The sequence below is a fragment of the Mobula hypostoma genome, chromosome 13 (assembly GCF_963921235.1).
Source record: "Mobula hypostoma chromosome 13, sMobHyp1.1, whole genome shotgun sequence".
NCBI lineage: Eukaryota > Metazoa > Chordata > Chondrichthyes > Myliobatiformes > Myliobatidae > Mobula > Mobula hypostoma.
Window position 1 is genome coordinate 14596648 of NC_086109.1, and position 26460 is coordinate 14623107.

Sequence of the window (26460 nt, forward strand, 5' to 3'; positions counted from 1 at the left end):
ATTCAGAAAGATGATGTGACATTCAACACTCTGAGTTGTAGGTTTTGAAGTGTGCCGACTGAAGGGCTCAGAACACATAAAGAAGGGAATACAGGGAAGTAGCCATGAAACGGAAAAAAAAAATTGGTATACAAAATCCAACCAACAAATAGCCTGTTGGCAAACTCGGCCATCATGTGCACAGCACACACCCAAAGACCGGCTCAACTGCCAAAAGGGAAGAAGATCATTTGTCCCGTCTGTCCAACCACACCTCAGCATGAATTCCTGTACAGGGAACTAAAGTTAGTAACAGGTCGAATATCGTCGGCATATGTCATAAATTTGTTTGTTTGCAGCAGCAGTGCAGTGCAATATGTATAAAAAACTACAAATTATAATAAGAAATATATATAAAAAGTAGTGCAAAAAGAGAGAAAAAAGAGTGAGGTATTGTTCATGGGTTGGTTCATTGTCCATTCAGAAATCTGATGGCTGAGGGGAACACTTTCAAGGACTCTTCGTCTCATGTTCTCAATATTTATTGCTTATTTATTTATTATTATTATTAATTTCTTTGTGCACTTGCACAGTGTGTTGTTTTTTGCATACTGGTTGAACATTCAAGTTCCTTAGTCTTTCATCCAAGGCCTTTCATTGATTCTGTTATGGTTATTACTCTATATAGATTTATTGAGTACACCCACAAGAGAGGTGGGTGAAACTCAGGGCTGTATATGGTGACACATATGTACTTTGATAATAAATTGATTTTGAACTCTGAAGAAGCTGCTCCTAAAACATTGAGTGTGTGTCTTCAGGCTCCTGTACCTCCCCCTGATGGTAGGAATAAGAAGACAGCATGTCCCAGGTGATGGGGGTCCTTAATGATAAATGCTGCCTTTTTGAAGCATGGCCTTTGGTGTCCTCGATGCTGGGGAGGTTAGTGTCCATGATGGAACTGGCTGAGTCTGTGACATCTTGCAGCCTTTTTTTTTTGCCGTGTGCGATGTTGGCGGGACGATGCCTTTTTCATGCCTTCACAAGGCGCGAATCGAGAGAGAGACTGTGTAGCGCACCACTCCTCACACAGACAGTTCGCAGTATCTCGACACTCAACCCGGCACGGATGGAAAGCATACTCGGGAGCGGCCCCGACTGGATTCGAACCCGGGAACCTTCCTTCCGAAGTCTGGCGCTGATGTCATTGCACCATCAGCCAGCCACTTGCAGCTTTTTCTGATCCTGTGCAGTGGTGCTTCCATCAAGATCCATCACAGGGTTCCCAACTCGGGGTCTACAGACTCCTCGGTTAATGGTAGGGGTCCATGGCATTAAAAAGGGTTGGGAACCCCTGATCAAGAAGCTTGAAAGGTATAGTATCCCTTTCAAACTTCCTGTTAGACCTAAACCCTTTCTCAATTTACAAATTTCACAAAGGAATTAACTGGAAGACATATATAAAGCATACACAGGAGTCAGCCACTCAGACTTGAACCACCATTCAGTTAGGTCATGAGTGACCCGATCTTGGACTGTTCCCTATAACCCATGACAGCTACAGACCAATAATCTACCTTGGCCTTCAACATATCAATAATTCAGCCTCATCAGCTCTTTGGAGTTGACAACTTCAAGCCTTCATGACCCACTGAAAGAAAAGTATTCTTCTCATCAGCATCTTAATCTGCTGACCAGTGTGTGATAAAGGGTAATAATTATTCTGGGATAATTCTCCTCAGTTCTAGATTGCTCAGCAGGGGTGATCATCCTCTTGACATTTATTCAACAAGCCCCCATAGAATCATGGCCTCCCCTACTGTAACAATGAGGCCACATTCAGGTTGGAGAAGTAACACCCCATATTCTGTCTGGGTAGCCTCAAACCTGTTGGCATGGACATCGATTTCTCTAACTCCTGGTAATTTCTTCACCCCTTCCCCTTCTCTTTTTCCATTCTCCATTCTGGTTCCCCTCTCACCCCTTCTCTTCACCTGCCCATTCTTCCCTTTCTTCCATGGTTCAATCTCCACACCTGTCAGAGTCCTCCTTCTTCATCCCTTTATCTCTTCCACCTATCATCTCCAGGTTTCTTGTTCCATCCCTCCCTTCCCCCCCCACCCTCCCCATCCTTCTCCTTCACGTGGTCTCACCTGTCATCTTCTCCTAGATGAGCTGCCAACCACGGCTGATAAGCCCTGTCTGCCCAAAGCAACTGGTTTTACGCTGTCAGTAACGCAGCTTTGCCCCTTCTCCTGTCAGAGGAAACGGTTCCGCCTCACGTGAAGCCTAGGAGGTGGACTTGGTTACCAGAGGCCATTTCAGGCGCAAGTCATTGGGAGCATTTCATAGGTAGTGGGAGCTTATCTCCATTACCACTCCCGTCTATAACAATCTTACTCATAAACAATGTCTTTCTTTGTCACTCACATTCCATTACTCTTCAGAGGGATACTTAGCTGAAGTGAGGACTGACTGCACAGGGACAATGAGTATCATGTAAAATTTTACACCGGTGAGTCAGATGGGCTTGTTCATTTGGAGATTTATTTCTGTCGCCCAGAGGCGATGGGTGTCAGTGGTGGTAAGATAACCTTTCCCGGTATTAGCCACCAGAATCTGGTTAAAGGCAAGAAACATGCTCCCTCTGTGCCTTCCTTATGCTTGCACAAACTACTCCTCTTCCCACACTGTCAGAGTTATTTTTCTCCGAACCTGCTGCAGAATCCTCTCTTTCAGAAAAGGCCGCCTGCTAAAGTTCCATTTAACACTCAAGTAACTGTCAGGAGGGAGATCTTTCTACACCACATCTGAGTCTTATTCAGGTTGCGGAGATGAAAGGATAGCCCCCTAAACCACTCGGCTGGCCTGTTCCAGTTATCTTGCACCTTACCACGAAGGTTGCTGTAATCATTTTACAGAGGGGACCATCCGGCTGACTCAGATTGATTTACCACAGGTACATTGAAACATACAGTGAAATATAACCCACAGCCAACGCAACCAAGGATGTATTGGGAGGCAGCCCACAAATGTCGCCACACATTCTGGAGGTCAAGACATGTCCACGATGTTCTGCTGAACAACAGAAATAGCAACAACAACAGCAGAACAAGCCCTTTTCCCACTCACACCCACTGACAGACCTCCAACCTTAAGATATTAAACTGTAGCTGCTGCTTTAATCATTGCTAGTACATTATTGTAGCTGGAACGTTAACAGGAATACATCACCACATCATTCCTTGCAACCAGATCATGCTTATACCAGGTGGGTTCCCAAGCAGGGTGGATAAAATACACAAGACCCATACACAGCATTCCAACATCCCACACCTATTCCTGGAAGGTGCAGAAGTTTTTAATTAAGCATCAAATTGTTCCAAGCTGACAAACACCTTGCACTAACCAAGGCTCATAGTCCATAAATCAATGCCGTGTCCGCCGTAAGTCCAGCACCTGGAATGCACACACGTGACAGAAGATTGTTCACCGACTTACGCTGAGAGTCCAGGAACTGCCGCAGTCACTGGCCCTTCATAGGTCGGCACGAGTCAAACACCGCAACGGCTGGGCTTTCTGAAACTGGATCCCTGCTCACATATAAACAGCACACATATACCAAGGCTGCCGGCCAACTTTGCTACCTGTCATTCTGAGCACGCTCAGTTACAAGCAGCCAATAGCCAGCGAGAGCAGGCTTGGCGGCGGCTGCTGATTAACCCCTTGTTTACTGATTTGGAGTAAGCGTACTGTTAAACATTTAACACTATTCCTGTCACCCGCAAGGGGAGGGGACTATTTGAACTGGATCACCTTAAATCTCTAATTAATATCTTAAAGGCAGGTCTATGTCGGCGACACCTGTGGGCTGCCCTGAGCACAATCCTTGGACAGTGTTGTTCTTAACTCAAAACAGCATATTTCACAGTAGTTTTCGATTTTATAACGTATATGTGACAAATAAAGCTGAGTTTTATCTCTTTTTCCCTTTACACATTTGCTATTTTTACAGCGCCTTCCGTGGCACCTGCAGGACGAACCAAACCATTGTGTAGCCAGTGAAATATTTCTTAAAGTGCAGTCATTGTCAAAGTGCAGTCACGGTCATAGTGCAGGCAGCACACAGCAAGATCCCGTAAAAACAAGAAAAACTAGTCACGAACAGATAACCTGTCTGATTGATGCTCGATTGGCCACGGTACCAGATTTAAGTTCTCTGATTTTCATCAGAACAGATAACAAAGATGAAAGTTCAGCTTTTTTTGTCACATGTACATCAAAACATTGAAACATACAATGAAACACGTCATTTGCGTCAATGACAAACACTGTCTGAGGACTGTACGGGGGGGGGGCAGCCAATAATTGTTGCTAAACTTCCAGGGCCAACATAGCTCACCCACAACCCAGTAGCCCTAACCCGACGACTTTGGAATGTGGAAGGGAACTGGAGCACCACGCAGTCAAGGACAGAGAGTACTAACTCATTACAGTGGCCGGAACTGAAACTCGACCGATGATCGCTAACGCTCTAAAATGTTGCTCTAACCATTACACTGCCGTGCCATCTTCACCTCCTGGAGATTGAGGAGAAAGATGAATTGACATCTCACAGTACCACACTGGAGCATCAGCCTGTTTTTATCTGCTCAAGAACCCAAAGTGGGAATTGATCCTACAACCAAGCAAGAGTGAGCCGACATTTTTAGTGACCAAACCTTTACCTCCTTGGCCTCCTCTACTTCAAACCAAAGTCACTTTCTCCATTCAAGTCCTACATCTGCAGGGGTTTGATTCCAGCTTTTTTTTACTTCAGACTGGAATGACCAGTCCACCAGCAACACTTTGCATCCATTCTAGCAGAGCCATATTTAAACTCTTGCTTTCGCCTATCCACAATGGAGACTCAAAATGGATGTAAAAAGCATTTACCCTGTTTGAATTAATAATCGTCAAATCTGTAAGTGACAAAGTCTGCTCATCAGAGCCTAGTCCCTGTGAGAATTGATAATCTTCAAACCTGTAACACTGACAAAATCTGCTTATTCGAGCCGAGTCTCCAATCATCTTGGATCTCCATACAAATGGAGCAAGGGCTTTCAAGGTCAACACTGGTGTGCAAAAGAATTGATGCGCAGGCTTCATTCATTCAGAAGTGATGAAGAATTAAAGTGTCCTCAATCCTGAGGCACTGGATCAGTGTAAGAAGGAAAGCAATACTAATTTACCTTATTGTACTGAAGCAACACTCATGACCAAACTTTAAAAACATATCTCTCTCCCTCCCCCACCCCCACCCCCCCACTCCAACATGTCTCACTCATACATATGGGGAAAGACAGTGGACTTATCAACCCCTCAGTCAGATACAAAGGATGTCAGGGGTGCCGGGTAGTCATGGATACTATATATTCTTCAGTCTACATTGAAAACTAAATAATCCGGCCATTGTCAGGATAACGTTTATGGAAGTTCCCTGTGTGCAAACTGACTGCCACATTTCCAGCAGAGATGATAATTCAAAGCAGGGCAGGTCTACAGACGTAATGCACCTTGGAACAATTTGATGTGCTCTGTAATACATATCATGCTGTTCTTTTTAGGTGATGCCCAGCTTCCGTAAAAGAGGTACCTTTATGGTAACCTCCTCCATATATATAGGGGGACAGAGGTAAATAACTGTGGCCTTTTCATACAATACTGTGCAAAAGTCTTAAACGTAAATATATATCTAGGGTGCCTAAGACTTTTTGCACTGTACTGTATATTGGTTAAAACAGGAAGCTGGTTGGGAAACAGAAATAAGAGTACTTAGCTTTTTATTTGCTCAGTAGTATTAAGTGCTATTTGGTTACTGGAAAGGCATTATTTACAAAATTCTTAGGCACCCTAGCTACATAAATAAGTGCTTTAGACTTTTGCACCATGCTGTATGTAGCAGCTGAGGAAAGTATTTCCTTTACCAGATGAGACAAGTTACATATTCCATGAGGGCTGGTGTTGAAACCTCTCACTATCACAAAAATCTGTAAACAGATTACATCACCCAGTATCCCAAACTCCACTGCCAGTAATAACCTCATCGGATGGAACACATCACAGAAAGTGGAGCAGTCTGTGGCAGTCGGATGCACGATGCACTACAGTGTGTGTTTGTTTTCATTAATTATTTACACACACCATCGATCTCCCAGAGTCTCGGGGCAGCTATTGAACCGGATTGATTTCTTGCCGCACAATCATTCTCTCATTTTAAGGTGGCTGGTATTGGTCGACTTCACAGCTAAAGCATTTGAACAGCAAGTCGCAGGAGCAGGCCACTCGGCCCAAAATGTCTGTGCTGAACGCCATCCTGAAATAAACTAAACTTCTTATGCACATACATTTCAGCTACAGATTCATTTATGTACAGTGAAGTGCCCACTTTGCATCAACAACCAACACAACCTGAGGATGTGCTGGGGGTACAGCCCACACATGACCATTCCCTGCATATTTGATCTTTATTGCTGCTGTTTCACATGTTTATATCACTGCTTGTTTCATTATAATAGTGGCAGTAACATTACACTGCCTTACATAAATATAGCCCTCACAGCTTACGTCAATCATCAGGCCATGCCAATCAGAGACTTGGGCTAATATTACGTTGTTACTGCATGTGTTCGACTGTAACTATATGTGTTGTGTGTGACTGTATGTGTTGTGTTTTGCATCTTGGCCCCAGAGGATGAATGTTTCGTTTAGCTGTATACATGTGTAAGGTTGAATGACAATAAACTTGAACTTGATATTCATGAGCTTAACCATCTCTTGAACACCACTGTGTCTTGGTTCATGTGACAATAACGCACCATTGCCAATAATCTGTCACCACTAAACCCCTTGTGCCTGTCCCTGTTCTTGGGCTCAAGGTTCTAGATGCACAGGACTGAGAGCAAACCCAACGCAATCAGGTCTTACTTGCAGCAACAGCTCTTCTAAAGGCCTACTCCCATTGCAAAGGCAGTGCACGCATCCCTGCACAACCTAAACAATGGTTAAATAGGCTCTTGGTAAGATGGCGGGAAGGTGGCAGATTATGTGCCAACCTCACACTGATGTCCGCCTGTCCAATTAAACTGACTCTTTCCAGTTTCATTTCTCCCCGTTGGTTTAATTGGAACTCTACAGGGTACTAATTTCCCTCAACCACGTCAGCTCAAGAGGGGAAGGCAAGCACAACACAGTCTACTTAGTTACAATCTCACTCTTTATCGTTTACCTGCACTGCACTTTTATCACAAACATGAGAAAGTCTGCAGATGTACATACTATTTATTACAAATTACTATTAATTGCACATTGCATATTTAGACAGAGACATAACGGAGCGAAGAAGGTTGAGAGAGGACTTGATAAAGGTGTTTAAAATTATGAGGGGGATAGATAAAGTTGACGTGGATAGGCTTTTTCCATTGAGAGTGGGGGAGATTCAAACAGGACATGAGTTGAGAGTTAAGGGGCAAAAGTTTAGGGGTAACATGAGGGGGAACTTCTTTACTCAGAGAGTGGTAGCTGTGTGGAACGAGCTTCCAGCAGAAGTGGTTGAGGCAGGTTCAATGTTGTCGTTTAAAGTTAAAGTGGATAGATATATGGACAGGAAGGGAATGGAGGGTTATGGACCTAGTGCAGGTCGATGGGACTAGGTGAGAGTAGGAGTTCAGCACGGACTAGAAGGGCTGAGATGGCCTGTTTCCGTGCTGTAATGGTTATATGGTTATAATGTAAAGAATTTTACTCCTCGTGTATGTGAAGGATGTAAGCAATAAAGTCAATTCAATTCAGATGCTGGAAATCCAAGGCAACACATACAAAATGCTGGAGGAACTCAGCAGGCCAGGTAGCATCTGTGGAAGTGAGTAAACAGTCGACGTTTCGGGCCGAGACCCTTCATCAGTCTTGCACATTGACTGCACTTTTTCAGTAGCCTTCACACTTCACTCTGCATTGTTATTGTTTTACCTTATTCTAGCTCAGTGCACTATGTAATGATTAGATCTGTATGAATAGTATGCAAGACAAGGCGTTCGGTGTATCTTGGTACATGTGACTACAATAAACCAATACCAATACACCAGAGACAAAAGTTGAACAGCTACTTTCCTACAAACATCAGGTTCTTCAACCCACTGGAACAACCGGTAATCCTACTTGCAACAGAACACTATGGGTCACCTCCTGCATCATCAGGGACTGGAATAACTGCATTGGGGCTGCTTTCTGCACCCATGTGGAGCTCGTCGACTTCATCAACTTTGCCTCCAACTTCCACCCTGCCCTCAAATTTACCTGGTCCATTTCCAACACCTCCCTCCCCTTTCTTGATCTCTCTGTCTCTGGCTCTGGAAACAGCTCATCTACTGATGCCTATTATAAACCCACGGACTCTCACAGCTACTTGGACTATACCTCTTCCCAAACTGATACTTGGAAAAATGTCACCCGCTTCTTTCAATTCCTCCGTTTCCAGCATACCTGCTCTCAAGGTGAGGTTTTTCATTCCAGAACAAAAGAGAGTCCTTCTTTTTCAAAGAAAGGGGCTTCTCTTCCTCCACCATTAACTCTGCCTTCAACTGCATCTCTTCCATTTCACACATGTTTGCTCTTACCCCATCCTCCCACCAGCCGACCAGAGATAGGGTTCCTCTTGTCCTCACCTACCATCCCACCAGCCTCCGCTTCCAGCCCATAATTCTACAGAACTTCTGCCATCTCCAACAGGATCCCACCACCAATCATGTCTTTCTCTCTCCCTGCCTACTTTCTGCTTTTCACAGGGATCACTCCCTTGTCCATTTGTCCCTCTCCACTAATCTCCCTCCTGGCACTTATCCTTTTAAGTGGAACAAGTGCTATACCTGCCCCTACAACTCCTCCCTCACTGCCACTCAGGGCCCCTAACAGTCCTTCCAGGTGAGGCAACACTGTTGAGGTCATATACTGTGTCCAGTGGTCCTAGTGTGGCCTCTTCTCTATCGGTGAAACCCGATGTAGATTGGGAGATCGCTTCGCTGAGCACCTACACTCCCTCCACCAGAAGAAGCGGAATATCCTCATGGCCACCCATTTTAATTCCACTTCCCATTCTCGTTCTGATATGCCAATCCACGGCCTACTCAACTGTCGCAATGAGGCCACACTCGGGTAAAAGGAACAACCACTTTATATTCCGTCTGGGTAGCCTCCAACCTGATGGCATGAACATCAATTTCTCAAACTTCCAGTATTGCCCCCCTCCTCCATCAAGAAAGGGTCCATGCATTTGGAGCGTTTGGTGGTCTGGGTCTGCCCTCACTGGAGTTCAGCAGAATGAAGGCAAATCTCATTGAAACCTAGTGAATATTGAAAAGCCTATGTAGAGTGGACTTGGAGAGGATGCTTCCAATAGTGGGGAACTCTAGGACCAGAGGGCAGGGAAGATACTGATTGAACAGCAGAGCAGATGCGATGGGCCAAATGGCCTGGTTGAGATCCTGTGTCTTAATATCACTTGTGTATAATTTATGCTCTGTGTGTTGTCTGAATTTCGATACCTGTAATGCTGCTGCAAGCGGATTTTTCAACGTACCCATGCCTCACTGTACTTGCACACGACAATAAACTTGACTTGACTTGGTCCAGGAAAAGGTGGGATACGAGAACAACCAGCAATTCCCGTCTCCTCTGCTTTTCCAATTCACCACAGTTTGGCCCTGCTCTGTGGTTCTGTGTACATGAAGATGGGGACTTGGTTAAGTGCTGTACACAGACGGGGATGGGGGGGATGGGGGGGGCAAAATTGTCACGGTTAAAACCCGCCCATTGCTCCACCCTAACCTAACAGACGGTGAGTCACCAAAACAGAATCGGTTATGTTGTAACACGGAACATTTATGAGAAACATCTGTTTAATCAAATTCCTTTCTCTGAAGAACTGAAGCACGTCTCATTACAGGGATGATAGACGCGATCTTCCTGTGTCGAAACATTCCACTCAGGGTTGCTAACCAAGGGGTGTGAAATTTTTCAGTCACCCGGAATCTCATCCAGTCATCGAAAACACAAACACAGCTGCTTTTCGTCACTCACTACCCACCCCACCTCCCCAGTGACTGGTCAGAAAACCTCTGGTTCAACAAGCCGACACACCCAACCCCTCAATCCCTGGTCGGCGATTCAGTGCCGAGGAAGCCATCCGCTGCCGCAGGAACTTTAGACGAGGCGTTTTATCGGACCCAGTCGGGTCACTATTACCATAAGCGCCACGGTAACCTAGCAGTTAGCACAACGCTATTACAGCTCAGCTGGAGTTCAGGGTTCAATTCTGGCATCCTCTGTAAGACAAAGTCTGGATATTATTCCAAAGGGTTTCCTCCGAGTGCTCCGGTTTCCTCCCACAATCCAAAGACGCACCGGTTAGTAGGTTAATTGGTCATTGTAAATGCTCCTGTTAAGCTGGGTGGCGGGGCTCAGTGACCGGGAAAGGCCTATTCCACACTGCATCTCTAAATAAATAAAAACTAAATTAAATTGGTAGCGTAAACACGAGGAATTCTGCAGATGCTGGAAATTCAAGCAACACACATCAAAGTTGCTGGTGAACGCAGCAGGCCAGGCAGCATCTCTAGGAAGAGGTACAGTCGACGTTTTGGGCCGAGACCCTTCGTCTTCGTCCCTTGAGAGGGAGCCTGATGGAATGGCAGAGAAGACTCCATGGGCTGAACTGTCTAATTCTGTTCCCATCTCTTATGGTCTTAATTAACACTGGATAGGTAAAAGAGCACTGGCATCACCATTAAACTGTCCAGTCTGGCCTAATTATTTTGTTTATGTCCTACGTCATGGAATCGTACAGTGTGAAAACAGGCCCTTTGGCCCACTGAATCCAGCCTGGCCATCAAACACCCATTTACAGTGATATCGTTTTGTCCTCTCAATATTCCAGCGAACTCCTCCAAGATTCTACCAGTGGGCAACACATTAGGGGCAATTTATAGCGGCGATTAAACTACTGACCCATGTCTCTGTGGGAAGAAACTGAAGCTCGCATACAGTCATAGGAAGGAAGCGCAGACTGCACTGGAGGACAAGATTGAACCTGGGTTGCAGAGGTGTGAGGTAACAACTCCAACCTTAGACCTGACAGTTCCTCTCTTCAAATCTTACTTTTTCCAAGAACTTCCCAAAAGGGACAAGTGAAAGAGGGGTTTCAATTACCCTTCATATAAAGGAATTCCAGTGAGACATAGAACACAGGACACTACAGCACAGTGTAGGATTTTCGGCCCATGTGTTGTGCTAACCTTTTAGCATACGCTAGATCAACCTAACCCTTCCCCCCTGCAGAGCCCTCCAGTTTAATGTATCTGCCTCTACGACCACCCTGGCAGGATGTTCCACACATTCACCACTTTCTGTGTAAAAAAAATACTTGCCTCTGACATAATTCCCCCCCTCCTTTACTTTCCTCCAATCTCCTTAAAATTAAACCCCCTGGTATTAAAAATGTCTCTGGCTATCCAAGCAATCCGTGCATTTTATCATCTTGAAACCATGAACCAGAGCTATTTGTGGCTTAACACACTTAGATAATTCAAGTATGCACGAGCCCCTTGCAATTACACTTAGCAGCCAAGGAGAGGTCCCCAAATTGTAGTACCTTCCTCCACCAGATTATCTGGTCCAATCCCACAACATCTGGAGGTCCCAACCAGACAGCCAGAATAAATGAAAGAAGGAAACCCTACCATTACCAGGCGACTGTCTGCGTATGCTCTGTCCACAGCTCTCTGCTCTGAGGGCAATGAAGATTTATTTTTAGTACTCAGAGTCCACACTGAGAACCAGTGCTCAGCTACCTCAAAATTACAATGCAACCGGCTCAATGAGAGGCTGGAGGTGGGGAGCAGGACTTAAAAACTCAAAACGGAGAAGCCTACAAAAAGTGGTGGATCCAGCCCTGTCCATCACAGGCAAAGCCCTCCCCACCATTGAGCACTGCCACAAGAAAACTGCATCCACCATCATGGACCTTCATCCATGCAGTGCTCTCTTCTCGCTGCTACCTTCAGGAAGGAGGTACAGAAGGTCCCAACCACAGTCATAGTCATACTCATACTTTATTGATCCCGGGGGAAATTGGTTTTCGTTACAGTTGCACCATAAATAATTAAATAGTAATATGTAAATTATGCCAGGAAATAAGTTCAGGACCAGCCTATTGGCTCAGGGTGTCTGACTCTCCAAGGGAGGAGTTGTAAAGTTTGATGGCCACAGGCAGGAATGACTTCCTATGACGCTCTATGTTGCATCTCGGTGGAATGAGTCTCTGGCTGAATGTACTCCTGTGCCCACCCGGTACATTATGTAGTGGATGGGAGACATTGTCCAAGATGGCATGCAACTTGGACAGCATCCTCTTTTCAGACACCACCGTCATAGAGTCCAGTTCCACCCCACAACATCACTGGCCTTACGAATGAGTTTGTTGATTCTGTTGGTGTCTGCTACCCTCAGCCTGCTGCCCCAGCACACAACAGCAAACATGATCGCACTGGCCACCACAGACTCGTAGAACATCCTCAGCATCGTCCAGCAGTTGTTAAAGGACCTCAGTCTCCTCAGGAAATAGAGATGGCTCTGACCCTTCTTGTAGACAGCCTCAGTGTTCTTTGACCAGTCCAGTTTATTGTCAATTCATATCCCCAGGTTCAGGAACAATAACTACTCTTCAGCCATTAGGCTCGCGAACCAGTGTGGACATCTTCACTCACCTCGACACTGAAATGACTCCACAACTTATGGCCTCATGTTCTCAGTATTATATATTTGTTTTACTTTTTCTATATTTGTACAGTCTGTCTTTACACATTGGTTGTTTGTCAGTCTTTGTGTGTAGTTTTTCATCAATTCTATTGTATTGCTTTGTTCTACTGTGAGCGTCTGCAAGAAAATGAATCTCAAGATAGTACATAAACAACAGGAATTCTGCAGATGCTGGAAATTCAAGCAACACACATCAAAGTTGCTGGTGAACGCAGCAGGCCAGGCAGCATCTCTAGGAAGAGGTACAGTCGACGTTTCAGGCCGAGACCCTTCGTCAGGACTAACTGAAGGAAGAGTGAGTAAGAGATTTGAAAGATGGAGGGGGAGGGAGAGATCCAAAATGATAGAAGAAGACAGGAGGGGGAGGGATGGAGCCAAGAGCTGGACAGGTGATTGGCGAAAGGGATACGAGAGGATCATGGGACAGGAGGTCCATGGAGAAAGACAAGGCGGGGGGGGGGACCCCAGAGGATGGGCAAGGGGTATATTCAGAGGGACAGAGGGAGAAAAAGGAGAGTGAGAGAAAGAATGTGTGTATAAAAATAAATAACAGACAGGGTACGAGGGGGAGGTGGGGCATTAGCGGAAGTTAGAGAAGTCGATGTTCGTGCCATCGGCTTGGAGGCTACCCAGACGGAATATAAGGTGTTGTTCCTCCAACCTGAGTGCGGCTTCATCTTTACAGTAGAGGAGGCCGTGGATAGACATGTCAGAATGGGAATGGGATGTGGAATTAAAATGTGTGGCCACTGGGAGATCCTGCTTTCTCTGGCGGAGAGAGCGTAGGTATTCAGCAAAGCGGTCTTTCAGTCTGCGTCGGGTCTCGCCAATATATAAAAGGCCACATCGGGAGCACCGGACGCAGTATATCACCCCAGCCGACTCACAGGTGAAGTGTCGCCTCACCTGGAAGGACTGTTTGGGGCCCTGAATGGTGGTAAGGGAGGAAGTGTAAGGGCATGTGTAGCACTTGTTCTGCTTACACGGATAAGTGCCAGGAGGGAGATCAGTATGGGAGGGATGGGGGGGACGAATGGACAAGGGAGTCGCGTAGGGAGCGATCCCTGCGGAAAGCAGAGAGAGGGGGGAGGGAAAGATGTGCTTAGTGGTGGGATCCCGTTGGAGATGGCGGAAGTTACGGAGAATAATATGTTGGACCCGGAGGCTAGTGGGGTGGTAGGTGAGGACCAGGGGAACTCTATTCCTAGTGGGGTGGCGAGAGGATGGAGTGAGAGCAGATGTATGTGAAATGGGGGAGATGCATTTAAGAGCAGAGTTGATAGTGGAGGAAGGGAAGCCCCTTTCTTTAAAAAAGGAGGACATTTCCCTCGTCCTAGAATGAAAAGCCTCATCCTGAGAGCAGATGCGGCGGAGACGGAGGAATTGTGAGAAGGGGATGGCGTTTTTGCAAGAGACAGGGTGACAAGAGGAATAGTCCAGATAGCTGTGAGAGTCAGTAGGCTTATAGTAGACATCAGTGGATAAGCTGTCTCCAGAGACAGAGACAGAAAGATCTAGAAAGGGGAGGGAGGTGTCGGAAATGGACCAGATAAACTTGAGGGCAGGGTGAAAGTTAGAGGCAAAGTTAATAAAGTCAACGAGCTCTGCATGCGTGCAGGAAGCAGCGCCAATGCAGTCGTCGATGTAGCAAAGGAAAAGTGGGGGACAGATATCAGAATAGGCACGGAACATAGATTGTTCCACAAACCCAACAAAAAGGCAGGCATAGCTAATTTTTCCTTTGGCTCCTCCCACTTCCTCCAAACTAAAGGTGTAGCTATGGGCACCCATATGGGTCCTAGCTATGCCTGCCTTTTTGTTGGCTTTGAATATACCCCTTGCCCATCCTCTGGGTTCCCCCCACCCCCACTGTCTTTCTTCCCGGACCTCCTGTCCCATGATCCTCTCGTATCCCCTTTGCCAATCACCTGTCCAGCTCTTGGCTCCATCCCTCCCCCTCCTGTCTTCTCCTATCATTTTGGATCTCCCCCTCCCGCTCCAACTTTCAAATCCCTTACTCACTCTTCCTTCAGTTAGTCCTGACGGAGGGTCTCGGCCTGAAATGTCGACTGTACCTCTTCCTAGAGATGCTGCCTGGCCTGCTGTGATCAAGATAGTACATGGTGACATTTACCTGTACATACTTTGAACTATGAGAATCTCAGGAGTCCTTCTTAACACACTGACAATCAATACTACCACTCACACCAAATTTAAATCAAAACTCAACATTAAAACTCCCATTCCTGATTTTTTTTCCCCAAAATTTCATCATTGGAGCTCCTTAATCATCTTCCACACTGCTCCCGCAGTCTTTAAGCCCCAGCTCGGTAGCTCCCTCTGGCTATACCAAGTCTCCCACGTTGTCAGTAGTTTTCAACCTCATTGTTGTTCTGCATGTAACCCTCTAGGAAACCCTAAATTCAGAGGGCCAATGACAAGTGAAACCAAACAAAGAGCATTGTAAAACAGGAACTGAAGAAAGGAATAAGCCATATTCCAGGGGAACTCAGTGGGTTGAGCAGCATCTGTGAGAGGAAGGGAATTGCCATTTCAGGTTGAAACCCTCCAATAGTCTTGACCAATGTTGTGCGGGGGGCACCATAGGATTCGAGACCTGCTGTGTGGTTTGTCACGAGCCAAACACTCCAATGTCGCCAGAATCCCAGCAACAAGGGGGCAGCTTAGCGGTTAATGTAAAGCTAATGAAGCACCAGTCACCTGGGTTCAGTTCTGTTATCGTCTGGAAAGAGTACATACATTTTCGCTCTGACCACGTGGGGTTCCTTCTTCAGATCGGTCTTCCTCCCATATTCCAAGGACGTGTGGGCTAGTAGGTTAATTGGTCATGTGGGTGAAATTGGGATTGTTGGGCTGGAGGGCCCCGGTACCATGCTGTCTCTCCAAATAAACAGAACATCATCATGTATTCTCCCAATCAGACATCGGAATGAGTATGTTAAAAATTGCAGATGCTGTAAACCTAAACCAAGAAAGGGAAATGATGGAAATTGTGAGCAAGAGGAACTCTGCAGGTGCTGGAAATCGAGGCCAACACACGCAAGATGCTGCAGGGACTCAGCTGGTCAGGCAGCATCTTTGGAGAGGCATAAAGAGTCAACGTTTCTGGCCGAGACCCTGCTTCAGGAACACTCAGTAGGTCAGGCGGCATTTGAGAGGTCTCAGCCTGAGACCTAGTCAGACCTCATGCCCGCGGTTACCTGTCCGGCCTGAAATGCTGGCTCTGTTTCTTGAACCACAGATGCGCACCAAGTTACTGACCGTTGGCAGCATTTTCTGTTTTTGTTTCTATACTTATTTCTATTCCTGAATGGTTAGGGGGTCAAATGCCAAGTCAGGGCCCCTCTGTAGGTGGGTCAGCACCAGAGCTGCACAAGTTCTAAGGTACCAATCTCCTTTCACCTTCCTCAGAGCAACTAAGGATAAGATAACCAATTCTGGGCTTAACAATGCCAACCTCATCCATAAGACATAGGAGCAGAATTAAAGCAAGTTGGCCCACCGTCTGCTCTATCATTTGATCTATTTTACTTTTCCTCTCAAACCCATTCTCTTGCCTTCTGTTCTAACCGTTCAGAGCCTTGCTAACTAAGAACCTATCAATTTGGCTTTAAATATATCCAATAATCTGGCTTCCACAGCCATCTGTAGCAATGAATTCCACAGATTCACCAACCTCTCGTGAAAGAAATTCCACTCAACTCTGTTCTAAAGGGACATCTTTCTACCCTAAGGTTGTGCCCTCTGGCCCTAGACTCTCCCACTATAGGAACCATCCTCTCCACATCCAGTCTGTCTTGGCCTTTCAATATTTGGTAGGTTTCAATGAGATTCCGCCTCATTCTTATAAATACCTGCTGGAGCACCAGAGCAATCAAATGCTCCTCTTATGTTAACCCTTTTATCACAGGACCATTCTCATGAACTCTGGCCCGTCTCCCATGTCAGCACATCCTCTCTTGGACAGCAGGCCCAAAGCTGTTCACAATTCTGCAGTTGTGTGATGAACTGAGGCTGAGGCTGCGGGCCTGCTCAGGCTGCTCCAGGCTTTGGGCCTGTGGGCTCACTTTCATTCCGAATGCTGTTGCTTGCATTCACAGTTTGTATCTTTCTTTTTCCCTCTTTCACTGCACATTGGGTGTTGGTCTTTCTTTTCCTTGGGCTTTTTCGGGTTTCGTGTTTTGTGACTGCCCGTAAGGAGGCGAATCTCAAGGTTGTACAATTTATACATTCTTCGATAATAAATGTTCTTTGAACTTAGAAATGCGTACTGACCAATTTCTTATAACACCCCATGCTCGTATACACACACACGCACAAGTTCCCACCCATGATAAAAAGGATCTCAGTATGGATCTTTAGTATTTTGTTCACCCCTGCTCTGCATAGTCCAAGTCTATGGTAATATCAGATACTCTTTGATGCTTATCCCATTGAAAAGGGCTTTCAAGACACATAACAATCTGTACCCTTATCTCTCGAGCATGCAGATGGAAGAACCTCGCACGCAACGAGTCAGCTCTGCTCCAGTCACACAGACACACTGTGTCCCGTTAGTTTAAACAACTGGGTTACCCAGTGCCATTATGAGGTGGCGTTGCTGCCAAATCTTTTACTGACTGAATGGCTTCTATTGTGAAACAATGTAAAAAATGCAATGGAAGCCCATTAGGATTGGGCAAAAAAAGGAGAAAAAGACCTCACTCATATCTGAATGGTAAACATAAGAGATTCTGCAGATAGTGGAAATCCAAAGTAGCGCGCGCACACACACACACACACACACAAAATGCTGGAGGAACTCAGCAACACAGGCAGCATCTACAGAGAGGAATAAAGAGTCAATGTTTCTGGCTGAGAACCTTTGGTCTCGGCCCGAAGCGTTGAATTTTTATTCCTCTCCTTACTTGCTGCCTGTGTGCCGAGTTCCTCCAGCATTTTGTGAATATCCGAATTGTTAACAAATCCTTTCGTTTTTTGGCTGCTAACACTTTTGCTGAGTCTATCCTTTTCTTCCCCCTCATTTCCTTTTATCTTGCTTTTATCCCAATTTGTGCTTGTTTTGTAACAGACCGGCTTTGTTACCAACTATGTGACTGGCCCTTATCCTAAAGCCTGTTTGTTTTACATTAGGCAAGCACACTCGAACAGCTGTGTGTTGTAACTTGACAAAAGTTCAGCGTTCAATTAAGGGGCTCGAGATGCACTCCAACTGCCCTTTCTACACATTCCCTCATTGCATAACAGTACAAGAATTATTAGCGCCCCCTTGGGGAAGCTCCAGTAACGCACTGGTCAAAAAACTACCTATCCAACTCCACACTGGATCATTTCTCACCATAATCCCAAGAAGCACAGTCAAAAGAGTCAGATGCACAAGATGCTGGAGGAACTCAGCAGGTCGGGCAGCATCTGCGGAGAGGAATAAACGGTTGACATTTCAAGCCTCCATCAGGACTGAAAAGGAAGGCGGGGGGGTAGAATAAGAAGACGGGGGAGGGGAAAGAGTTAGTGTTCTCGCTGACCCTCTGCGTCTTAAAACTTGTTTTGATGAAGGATCTGCAATTTGAAGTGTAAACTCTGCTTCCCAGTCTGCAGATGCTGCCTGACCTGCTGAGTTAATGTGTTCTGGGTCAAATTGTGAGCTGAAGGTACTTGGGTTCAAATCCAACTGAATACAGGATCTGGGCTGGCCCTCAGATATCCTACCTTTGAGGTTAACTATTAAGTGAGTCCCAGAATGTCTCCTCATTTTTTCCAGTCACAAAAGGGAATCCAGTGTATCACAGACAGCAGGCCAAACTCAATCAACAAACCATGGTGTGTGGAAAGGCCTTCCATGCTTGTTTAGATAACAGCAAAGGCATTCCCAAAGTAAACAATTCATTGGACATGAATAAGAGAAAATTTGCAGATGCTGGAAATCAAAGTCATACACATAAAATGCTGAAGGAACTCAGCAAGCTAAGCAGTATCTATGGAAAAGAGTAAACAATTGACGTTTCAGGCCGTTCTGATGAGGTTTCATCAACTGTTTATTCTTTTTCCATAGATGCTGCCTGACCTGCTGACCAGCATTTTGTGTGCAATGGACGTGAAGTTCGTTGACACCTGGCTGAGGCTGTGACAGGCTGCACCTGAAGTCAGATACAAAGCTGCAGTTCCTTGGGTTGCCACAGGGTGGCACTCCAATGCTGAGCTGGCATCACCTGGAGTCCCCAGGAAGACCTGAACCTTTTGTCAGACCAGATCACGCGTCAAGCAGAGTTCACAGGCATGTACAGCTCATATCTTTGGCTTACAAACAACCAAGGGAAAAGCCCCTTTGGCCTTTCATCCCTCAACCTTAAGACAAATCTCATGGTTGTGTAATATATGATAACAAATGTACTTTGAACCAGTTCCTTGAAATTGTCCAATAATTCCTATGCAATCATGAAAATGCTTCTATTCTTTGCATAGTAGAACACAGATCATAGAAAATTATAGCACAGTAGAGGCCTTTCGGTCCACAATGTTATGCTGTAATGGTCCACGTCACAGCATAACATTTTTACCCACTCTAAGATCAATCTAATCCTTCCCTCCTCCTAAGCCTTCCATTTTTTTAGCATCCATGATTTATTTGCCTCTGCTACCACTCCAGCAGTCACCTGTGTGTGTGTGTAAAATACACACCTCTGACCTCCCCCCTATACTTCCTTCCAATCACATTAAAATTATGCCATTGTATTCGCCATTCCTTCCCTCTGCAAAAAGTCACTGGCTATCCACTCAATCTATGCTTCTTATCATCTTGTACACCCCTATCAAGTCACCTCTCATCCTCCTTCTCTCCAAAGAGAAAAAGCCCTAGCCCACTCACGCACAAAATGCCGAACTGAAGGGTATCGGCCCGAAACGTCGACTGTTTACTCTTTTCCAGAGATCCTGCCTGCTCTGCTGAGTTCCTCCAGCATTCTGCGTGCGTTGTTTTGTACTTCCAGCATCTGCAGCTTTTCTCATGTTTGTGATTTCCTAGCTTGCTCAACCTTTGCTTGTAGAGCCTGCTCTCTAATCCAGGCAGCATCCTGGTAAATTTCTTTTGCACCCTCTCTAATGCTTCCACATCCTTCCTATAATAAGGTGACCAGAACTGAACACAGTATTCCAAGTGTGGTCTAACCAGGGCTCCTGTTGGAAAATATACAGTAGCAGAAACTTAACCGGACCAGTCTCAATAACACTGTGGCTCCAACAGCCAGCGGCAAGTGGCTCAACTCCTGACAGCCCAAAATCCTTCCGTCACCCATCAGGCACAAATTAGGAGCAGGGTGGAATACACCCTATTTGCCTGGATGAGTCCAACACCTCTCAAAGAGCTCAGCACTATCCAGGACACAGAAGCCCCATGATCATTCGAAACAGCTACTGCAGAAGCTGGAAATCCAGAGTAACACACACACACACACACACACACACACACAAAATGCTGCAGGGAGTCAGCAACGTCAAGCAGCCTCCATGAAGAGGAATAAACAGTCAATATGTCGGGCCAAAAGCCTTCATTAGGACATTCCAAGCATGCATTCAGACTGCCTCATCTACAAAATAGATTGCAGTCATCCAGCAAGGCTTCATAGACAGCACCGCCCAAGCCTGTCGCTTCTATTGCTCTGTTCTGCTGCTGCCAAACAACACATCTACTCACCACAATGCCATTACAGTTCAAGGCGTTCCAGCGTTTGGAGTTCAACTCCAGCGCCATTCTGTACATCCTCCCCGTGGATGCGTTGGTTTTCTCCAAGTCCTCCGGTTTCCTGCCACAGTCCAAGGACGTACTGGGTGGGTGAATTAGTCATTGTAAATTGTCCCGAGATTGGGTGAGGGTTAATCGAATTTGTCAGAGGTTGCTGGGGTGACATAACTGTAAGGGCTGGGAGGGCCTACTCCACACTGTAATGTTAAATAAATAAATAAAGTGCACCTCATCGACCGCAAGTTGTTGATAACCTGATCCCGATTCTTACAAGGGTGAGAAGCATTTGTGTCTAAAGGTCAGAAAACCCCGGGTGCTCCAATTTCCTCTCACAGTCCAAAGACGTACCGGTTAGTAGGTTAATTGGTCATTGTAAATTGTCCTGTAAGTAGGCTACTGTTAAATATTTGGGTTACTAGGTTGAGCCGAAAGGGCCTGTTCTGTGTTGTATCTCTAATTAAAACAAATAAATAAAAACAAATCTACCTCATCTACTTATCACTTCTCAGCTTCATACTTCATCCCCCTCCCCTACCCACCCACCTTCCCCCTCACCTGGTCTATCACCTGCCATCTTGCACTCCTCCCCCACTACCCACCTTCTTATTCTGGCATCTGCTCCTTTCCTTTCAGTCCCGATGAAGGATCTCAACTTGAAACATCGACTGCTTATTCCTCTCCACAGACGCCGCCTGACGTGCTGGCTTCCTCCGGCATTGTGTGTGTGGCTGCTGGCCTTCCTGTTGATTGCTTTGGCAGCTCCTTTAATTCTGCATCCTCTGGTGATTGGCTCTCGCATCATGCACGCACCCCACCCAACTCCACCCCACTCCATACCATGGGTTGGTAATAAAAGCAGAACATTCTGGAAACACTCAGCATTTGTGGAAAGAAAAACAGAGTTAATGTTTCCGACCAAATGGAAAACGATAGAACACAAGTTATTTTGAAGTTGCAGAAAGGGTGGGGGAAGGTTGTAAGACAACAAGGGAATATCTCTGATAATGAAAGGCCAAGCCTGCTGCAGGGATGAATCGTAGATGTATCTGGTTAATGAGTTAACGGGAGAATAGAGACAAAGGAAGTAAAAGTATTAAACTGCAGTGTTGCAGTATACGTTAGACATTTCTGACATTCCAGAGACAGGGAGAATCTGAGCTAATGTCACAGGTGAGTGACACACTGTGGAAATGGCCGGTCCTGACGTAGAATCACAGAGAGTTGTAGAATTCACTGTTGAATCCAGAAGGCCACATCGTTTCCAGTCTGAAGATGAGGCGCTGTTCCCGGATCTGTCTCAGAGACAGTTTTCATCAAAACCTTCCTGATTCCTCCTGGAGGCAGACACGGAATGCTAGAGGAACACAGCAGCTACGGAGAGGTATCAACAGTCAACATTTCGGGCCGAGACTCTCGCTTCCTGATTCTCTGTGGAATCTGTTTAACCTGCTCTGCTCCAAAGAGAACAGTCCAAGGTTCTCTACTAAATGATGTTATCAGATGGCAGACTGCCAGTGGCCGATGTACCCTCAGCTAAAGAGTAACTTTACACTGGGGGTGCAGGGGGTACCTAATAAAGTGGCCACTGGGTGTATGTTCCTGGTCTTGTGTTGCTGTAGCCCATCCACTTCAAGGTTCTCCACGCTGTGTATTCAGAGATGCTCCGCTGCACACCACTGTACAATTACTATAAACTGTAATTTATAATTACTTTATTATTAGGTATTATAAAGTACTGCTACTGCCAAAACAACACATTTCACGACCTATGCCAGTGAAATTCTGATTCTGGCTGCGACAGTGCCCCATGTAGATGTGTTCAATGGTGGGGAGGGCTTTACCCATGATGGACTGAGCCGTATCCACTACTTTTTGTAGGGTTTTCCATTCAAGAGCATTGGTGTTTCCAACCCTCTGCTTCCCATTCTGCAGCACCCCCTGATCCAGCAGTACTTTTTATAGTCTCAGCCTTCCCTAACTCAGTAGCAACTTCTGTTCACTCACTCCCTCACTCCCCCAAGCCCCTGGATCCCAGACCCTTTCCAAATCAAGCATCTTGCACGTCTGAATGTGGTCACTCCCTCCACCAATGGTGGCTCTCCCATCCACTGCCCCGGCCCTGAACTCTTGCAGTGTCCTCCTAATCTTTCCCACGTCTGGTCATCACTCTTCCTTAAAAGCTCCCACCGATCTCTTTTTGACCAAGCTTTTCAACCTGCGATCTTCCTGGACAGACCAATGTTACTCTTCTGCAAACAGGCTGTGTACAAGAAGGGCCAGAGTCACCTCTACTTCCTGAGGAGACTAGGTCCTTTGGAGTAGGCAGGCCTCTCCTTCACATGTTCTACCAGTCTGTTGTCAACAGTACAACCTTCTATATGGTGGTGTGCTGGGGCAATGGCATCAACACGGGTAATGCCAACAGGTTCAATAAACTGATTAGAAAGGCTGGTTTTGTTATATGAGTCAAACTGGAGGCTGTGGTAGAACAAAGGACCCTACAGAAAATCCTGGCAATTCTGGACAATGTTTCTCACCCTCTGCGCGTCTCCTTGGTTGAACAGAGGAACACCTTTAGTAAAAGACCAAGACAACTGTACTGCTTCAAAGAGCGCTATATGAGGTCATTCTTACCCTCGATCAGTAGGCTCTATAATGAGTCAACCTGTAGCCGGGGAAGTGATACCCCCCTCATGTTAAACTGTTTGAGGTAACTTATTTTTTATTCTTTCTTACTCCTCTTCTAATATTTGTATATCTGTGCGTTTGCAATGCTACTGTGACACTGTGGGATCAATAAAGTATCTATCTGTCTTGAGATCCTTTCCTATGTATAAAGCACACCACAAATTCATGTCATACTTGTCACTGGTGTTTATTGATCAGCTCAAATATGTAATTGATCAATGGCAGGTGTGTGTTATCATCATCATCAGGTGCCATGCCCAGATTGAGCTTTGACTGCCACGGCCCACACATTCCTGTTTCAGGTCAGGTGGATCATTTCCAGTTCTCTGGCTGCTGTCCCCATTAACATTTGTCTTTGCCTTCTTTTTGCTTTCTTCCCTTCAGTCTTTCCTATAATTACCGTGCATTCTAATTCCTCTTTCACAATCACATGTCCAATGAAGTTACATTGCCTTTTCATGATCTCATACATTATTTCTCTTTTTGTGTTTGCTCTGTTCATGACACCCTCGTTAGATATTCATTTCCTCCATGATATTCTTTGCATCCTCCTCAAAAACCACATCTCTGTTATAGTGTCACTAATTCAGTCAAAGGGTTTTGGGCCCTGTAACCTGAGCTGTGAGTAGTTTTGAACCCTACATCTAAGAAAGGATACAGTAGGAAAGGTCCTGAGGAGATTTATTAAAATGATCCTGGAATGGAGGGGTAACATATGAGGAGTGTTTGATGGCTCTGGGCCTGTACTCACTGGAGTTCAGAAGAATGAGGGGGAATCTCATTGAAACCTACCAAATATTGAAAGGCCTAGATATAGTGGACTCACAGAGGATGATTCCAACAGTGGGAGACTTTCGGACTAGAAAGCACAGCCTCAGAATAGAAGGACGTCCCACTGGAATAGAGATGAGTGCAAACAGAGAGATATAGGGCATATGCAGGCGGATAGGATTCATCTAATTTGTCATCATGATCAGAACAGAGATGGTGGGCCACACTGTTCCATGTTCAATTTTGATCCAAAATCTATTTCCCACCACTGCTTAGTCGAGACTCTAAGTATCCTGACCTTTGGAAATCCGCAAATTGTTTACAGGAAAAACTACCCTCAATGATGAAAATGATTTAATTTCAGGTCCCTTTATTTGTACTTTATCAAAATAAAAGTATATTTGGAAAATTCCCAGCCTGTGTTGAGGGATCGAGGGGAACTAGAGGTAACAGTGAGGACACATTTGACGTTTTTGACTCAGTTTAACGAGGGAGAGGTTGTCCAAGGGTTGGAGCCTCGTTTACTGAACTCCATAACCTAATTAAAGTTATCAAGCACACGCTCCCTCGAGTTTGCGGTTGTCTTTGTGAATAGATTTCTGAATTCCATTTCCAGCTGCCTTTTAAATTATACTTAATCACTTCAATGTGTAAGTGAACACAGGACTACCAGAAATCCCCACATCCCCAGCATTCCAGAGGACTCCACATCCCTCAGCATCCCTAAATCCCTCACCATTCAGGCTTTTCACATCCCTCCCCTGCACCAGAGGGTTCCCACATGAATGAGAATGAGAAGAATGGTTGGGGGGGGGGGGGGGAACTCATTGGAATTTATCAAATATTGAAAGGCCTAAGTAGAGTGGACATGAAGTGGATGTGGAAGTCCAGATAGTGTGGACATGGATAAGCAACACTCACTACACGCTGGAGGAACTCAGCAGGTCGGGCAGCATCCGTGGAAACGATCAGTCAACGTTTCGGGCCAGAACCCTTCGTCAGGACTGAAGAGGGAGGGGGCAGAGGCCCTACAAAGAAGGTGGGGGGAGGGTGGGAAGGAGAAGGCTGGTAGGTTCCAGGTGAAAAACCAGTAAGGGGAAAGATAAAGGGGTGGGGGAGGGGAAGCAGGGAGGGGATAGGCAAGAAAGGTGAAGGAGGAATACGGGAAAGCACAATGGGTGGTAGAAGGAGGTGGAACCATGAGGGAGGTAGCAGGCAGCAAGAGAGATGGACATGGAGAGGATGTTTCCTGGAGTGGGGGAGTCTAGGACCAGAGGGCACAACCTCATAATAGAACAATGATGAGGAGGATTTCTTTGGCCAGAGGGTGGTGAATCTGTGGAATTTCGGCCATTGACAGTAGTGAAGGCCAAGCCATTGGGTATATTTGAAGGGGAGGTTGATAGGTTTTTGATTAGTAAGGGTGTCAAAGGTTACAGGGAGAAGGCTGGAGAATGGGGTTGAGAAGGAGAATAAATCAGCCATGATGGAATGGCGGAGCAGACCTGATAGGTCAAATGGCCTAATCCTGCTCTTACGTGTTATGATCTTATGTCCTCCGCTGTTTCTTGTTCTCCCAAAATAAGCTGCTGTTCAAGGGATGTAGCGAAGAGAGCATTGCCAAAGGTTAAAATGACAAATGGTACCCCTCCCACCTCACTGGGTGCATTACAGTGCTTTGCAGCAAGACCACTTCAGGTGAAAGATCATGGGCCCGAAACTCCCTTCCCCTCCACATTGTTGCTGCCCAACCTGCTGAGAATTCCTAGCCTTTACTGCCACTCCACTGCTTGGCCGAAAATAACCAACTGAAGTTGCTGCAGTCATGGCAACAAGATTTTACCAGTTAACTCTGCTGTGAAGTATTTGCATATTACAAACAAACTCTCAGGGAGATCGGCACCATTCAGTCCAAATAAACTGTGAGTATTCGTTTAACAAGGGCCCTCCACAGTGGCAATAACACCAAAATATAAATAAAACACACACACATACAGGGCAGATATTACATTTTACATGTCTGCATTATTTTATAATATGTAGAGCACCTCTGGTGGGGCATGGCACATTAATGAACTTTCAAAAGAATCACTCAAGTTGAAAGTTCCAATCTGCTGATCTGAAAGGTCGACTGGCTGAGTATATTTTAAGCCTTCCCTACTTCCTCTGACTCCCTGTGAGGCCGCAGTACCACCTTCTAAAAGACACACCATCAAAAGGTACAAAATTACAGGATTATACCACATGTTAATTGGACAGTAGCCATTTCAATTTATAGAGATATCATATGACATTGGAAGCAAAATGTGCGTACATACAAAAGGTATCTTAAGCAATACTGTTTATATCAGGGAAACTTCATTCGAGGATTTATGGCAGTGGATAATACTCTTAAATTCTTCTAGTACAGGGTA

General features: G+C 45.7%; 1 protein-coding gene across 23 annotated transcripts in view; it reads right to left on the minus strand.

Annotated features, from left to right (window-relative positions):
* The window catches only part of plekha6 (pleckstrin homology domain containing, family A member 6), a 338778-nt gene that overhangs the window by 149985 nt on the left and 162333 nt on the right, over positions 1-26460 (minus strand). The window contains exon 1 of one of the 23 annotated variants that reach the window (XM_063065347.1): positions 21187-21318. The exons of 20 other annotated variants lie outside the window; for them this stretch is intronic. Coding sequence is in view for 1 of the 3 variants with exons in the window: in XM_063065341.1 (XP_062921411.1) it covers positions 3389-3405 (17 nt within the window). In the remaining 2 variants the exon portion in view is untranslated. Of the gene's footprint in view, positions 1-3388; positions 3421-3480; positions 3770-21186; positions 21319-26460 lie in introns of those variants that run through there. 2 more of the 23 variants (XM_063065343.1, XM_063065341.1) reach the window with 2 other exon arrangements.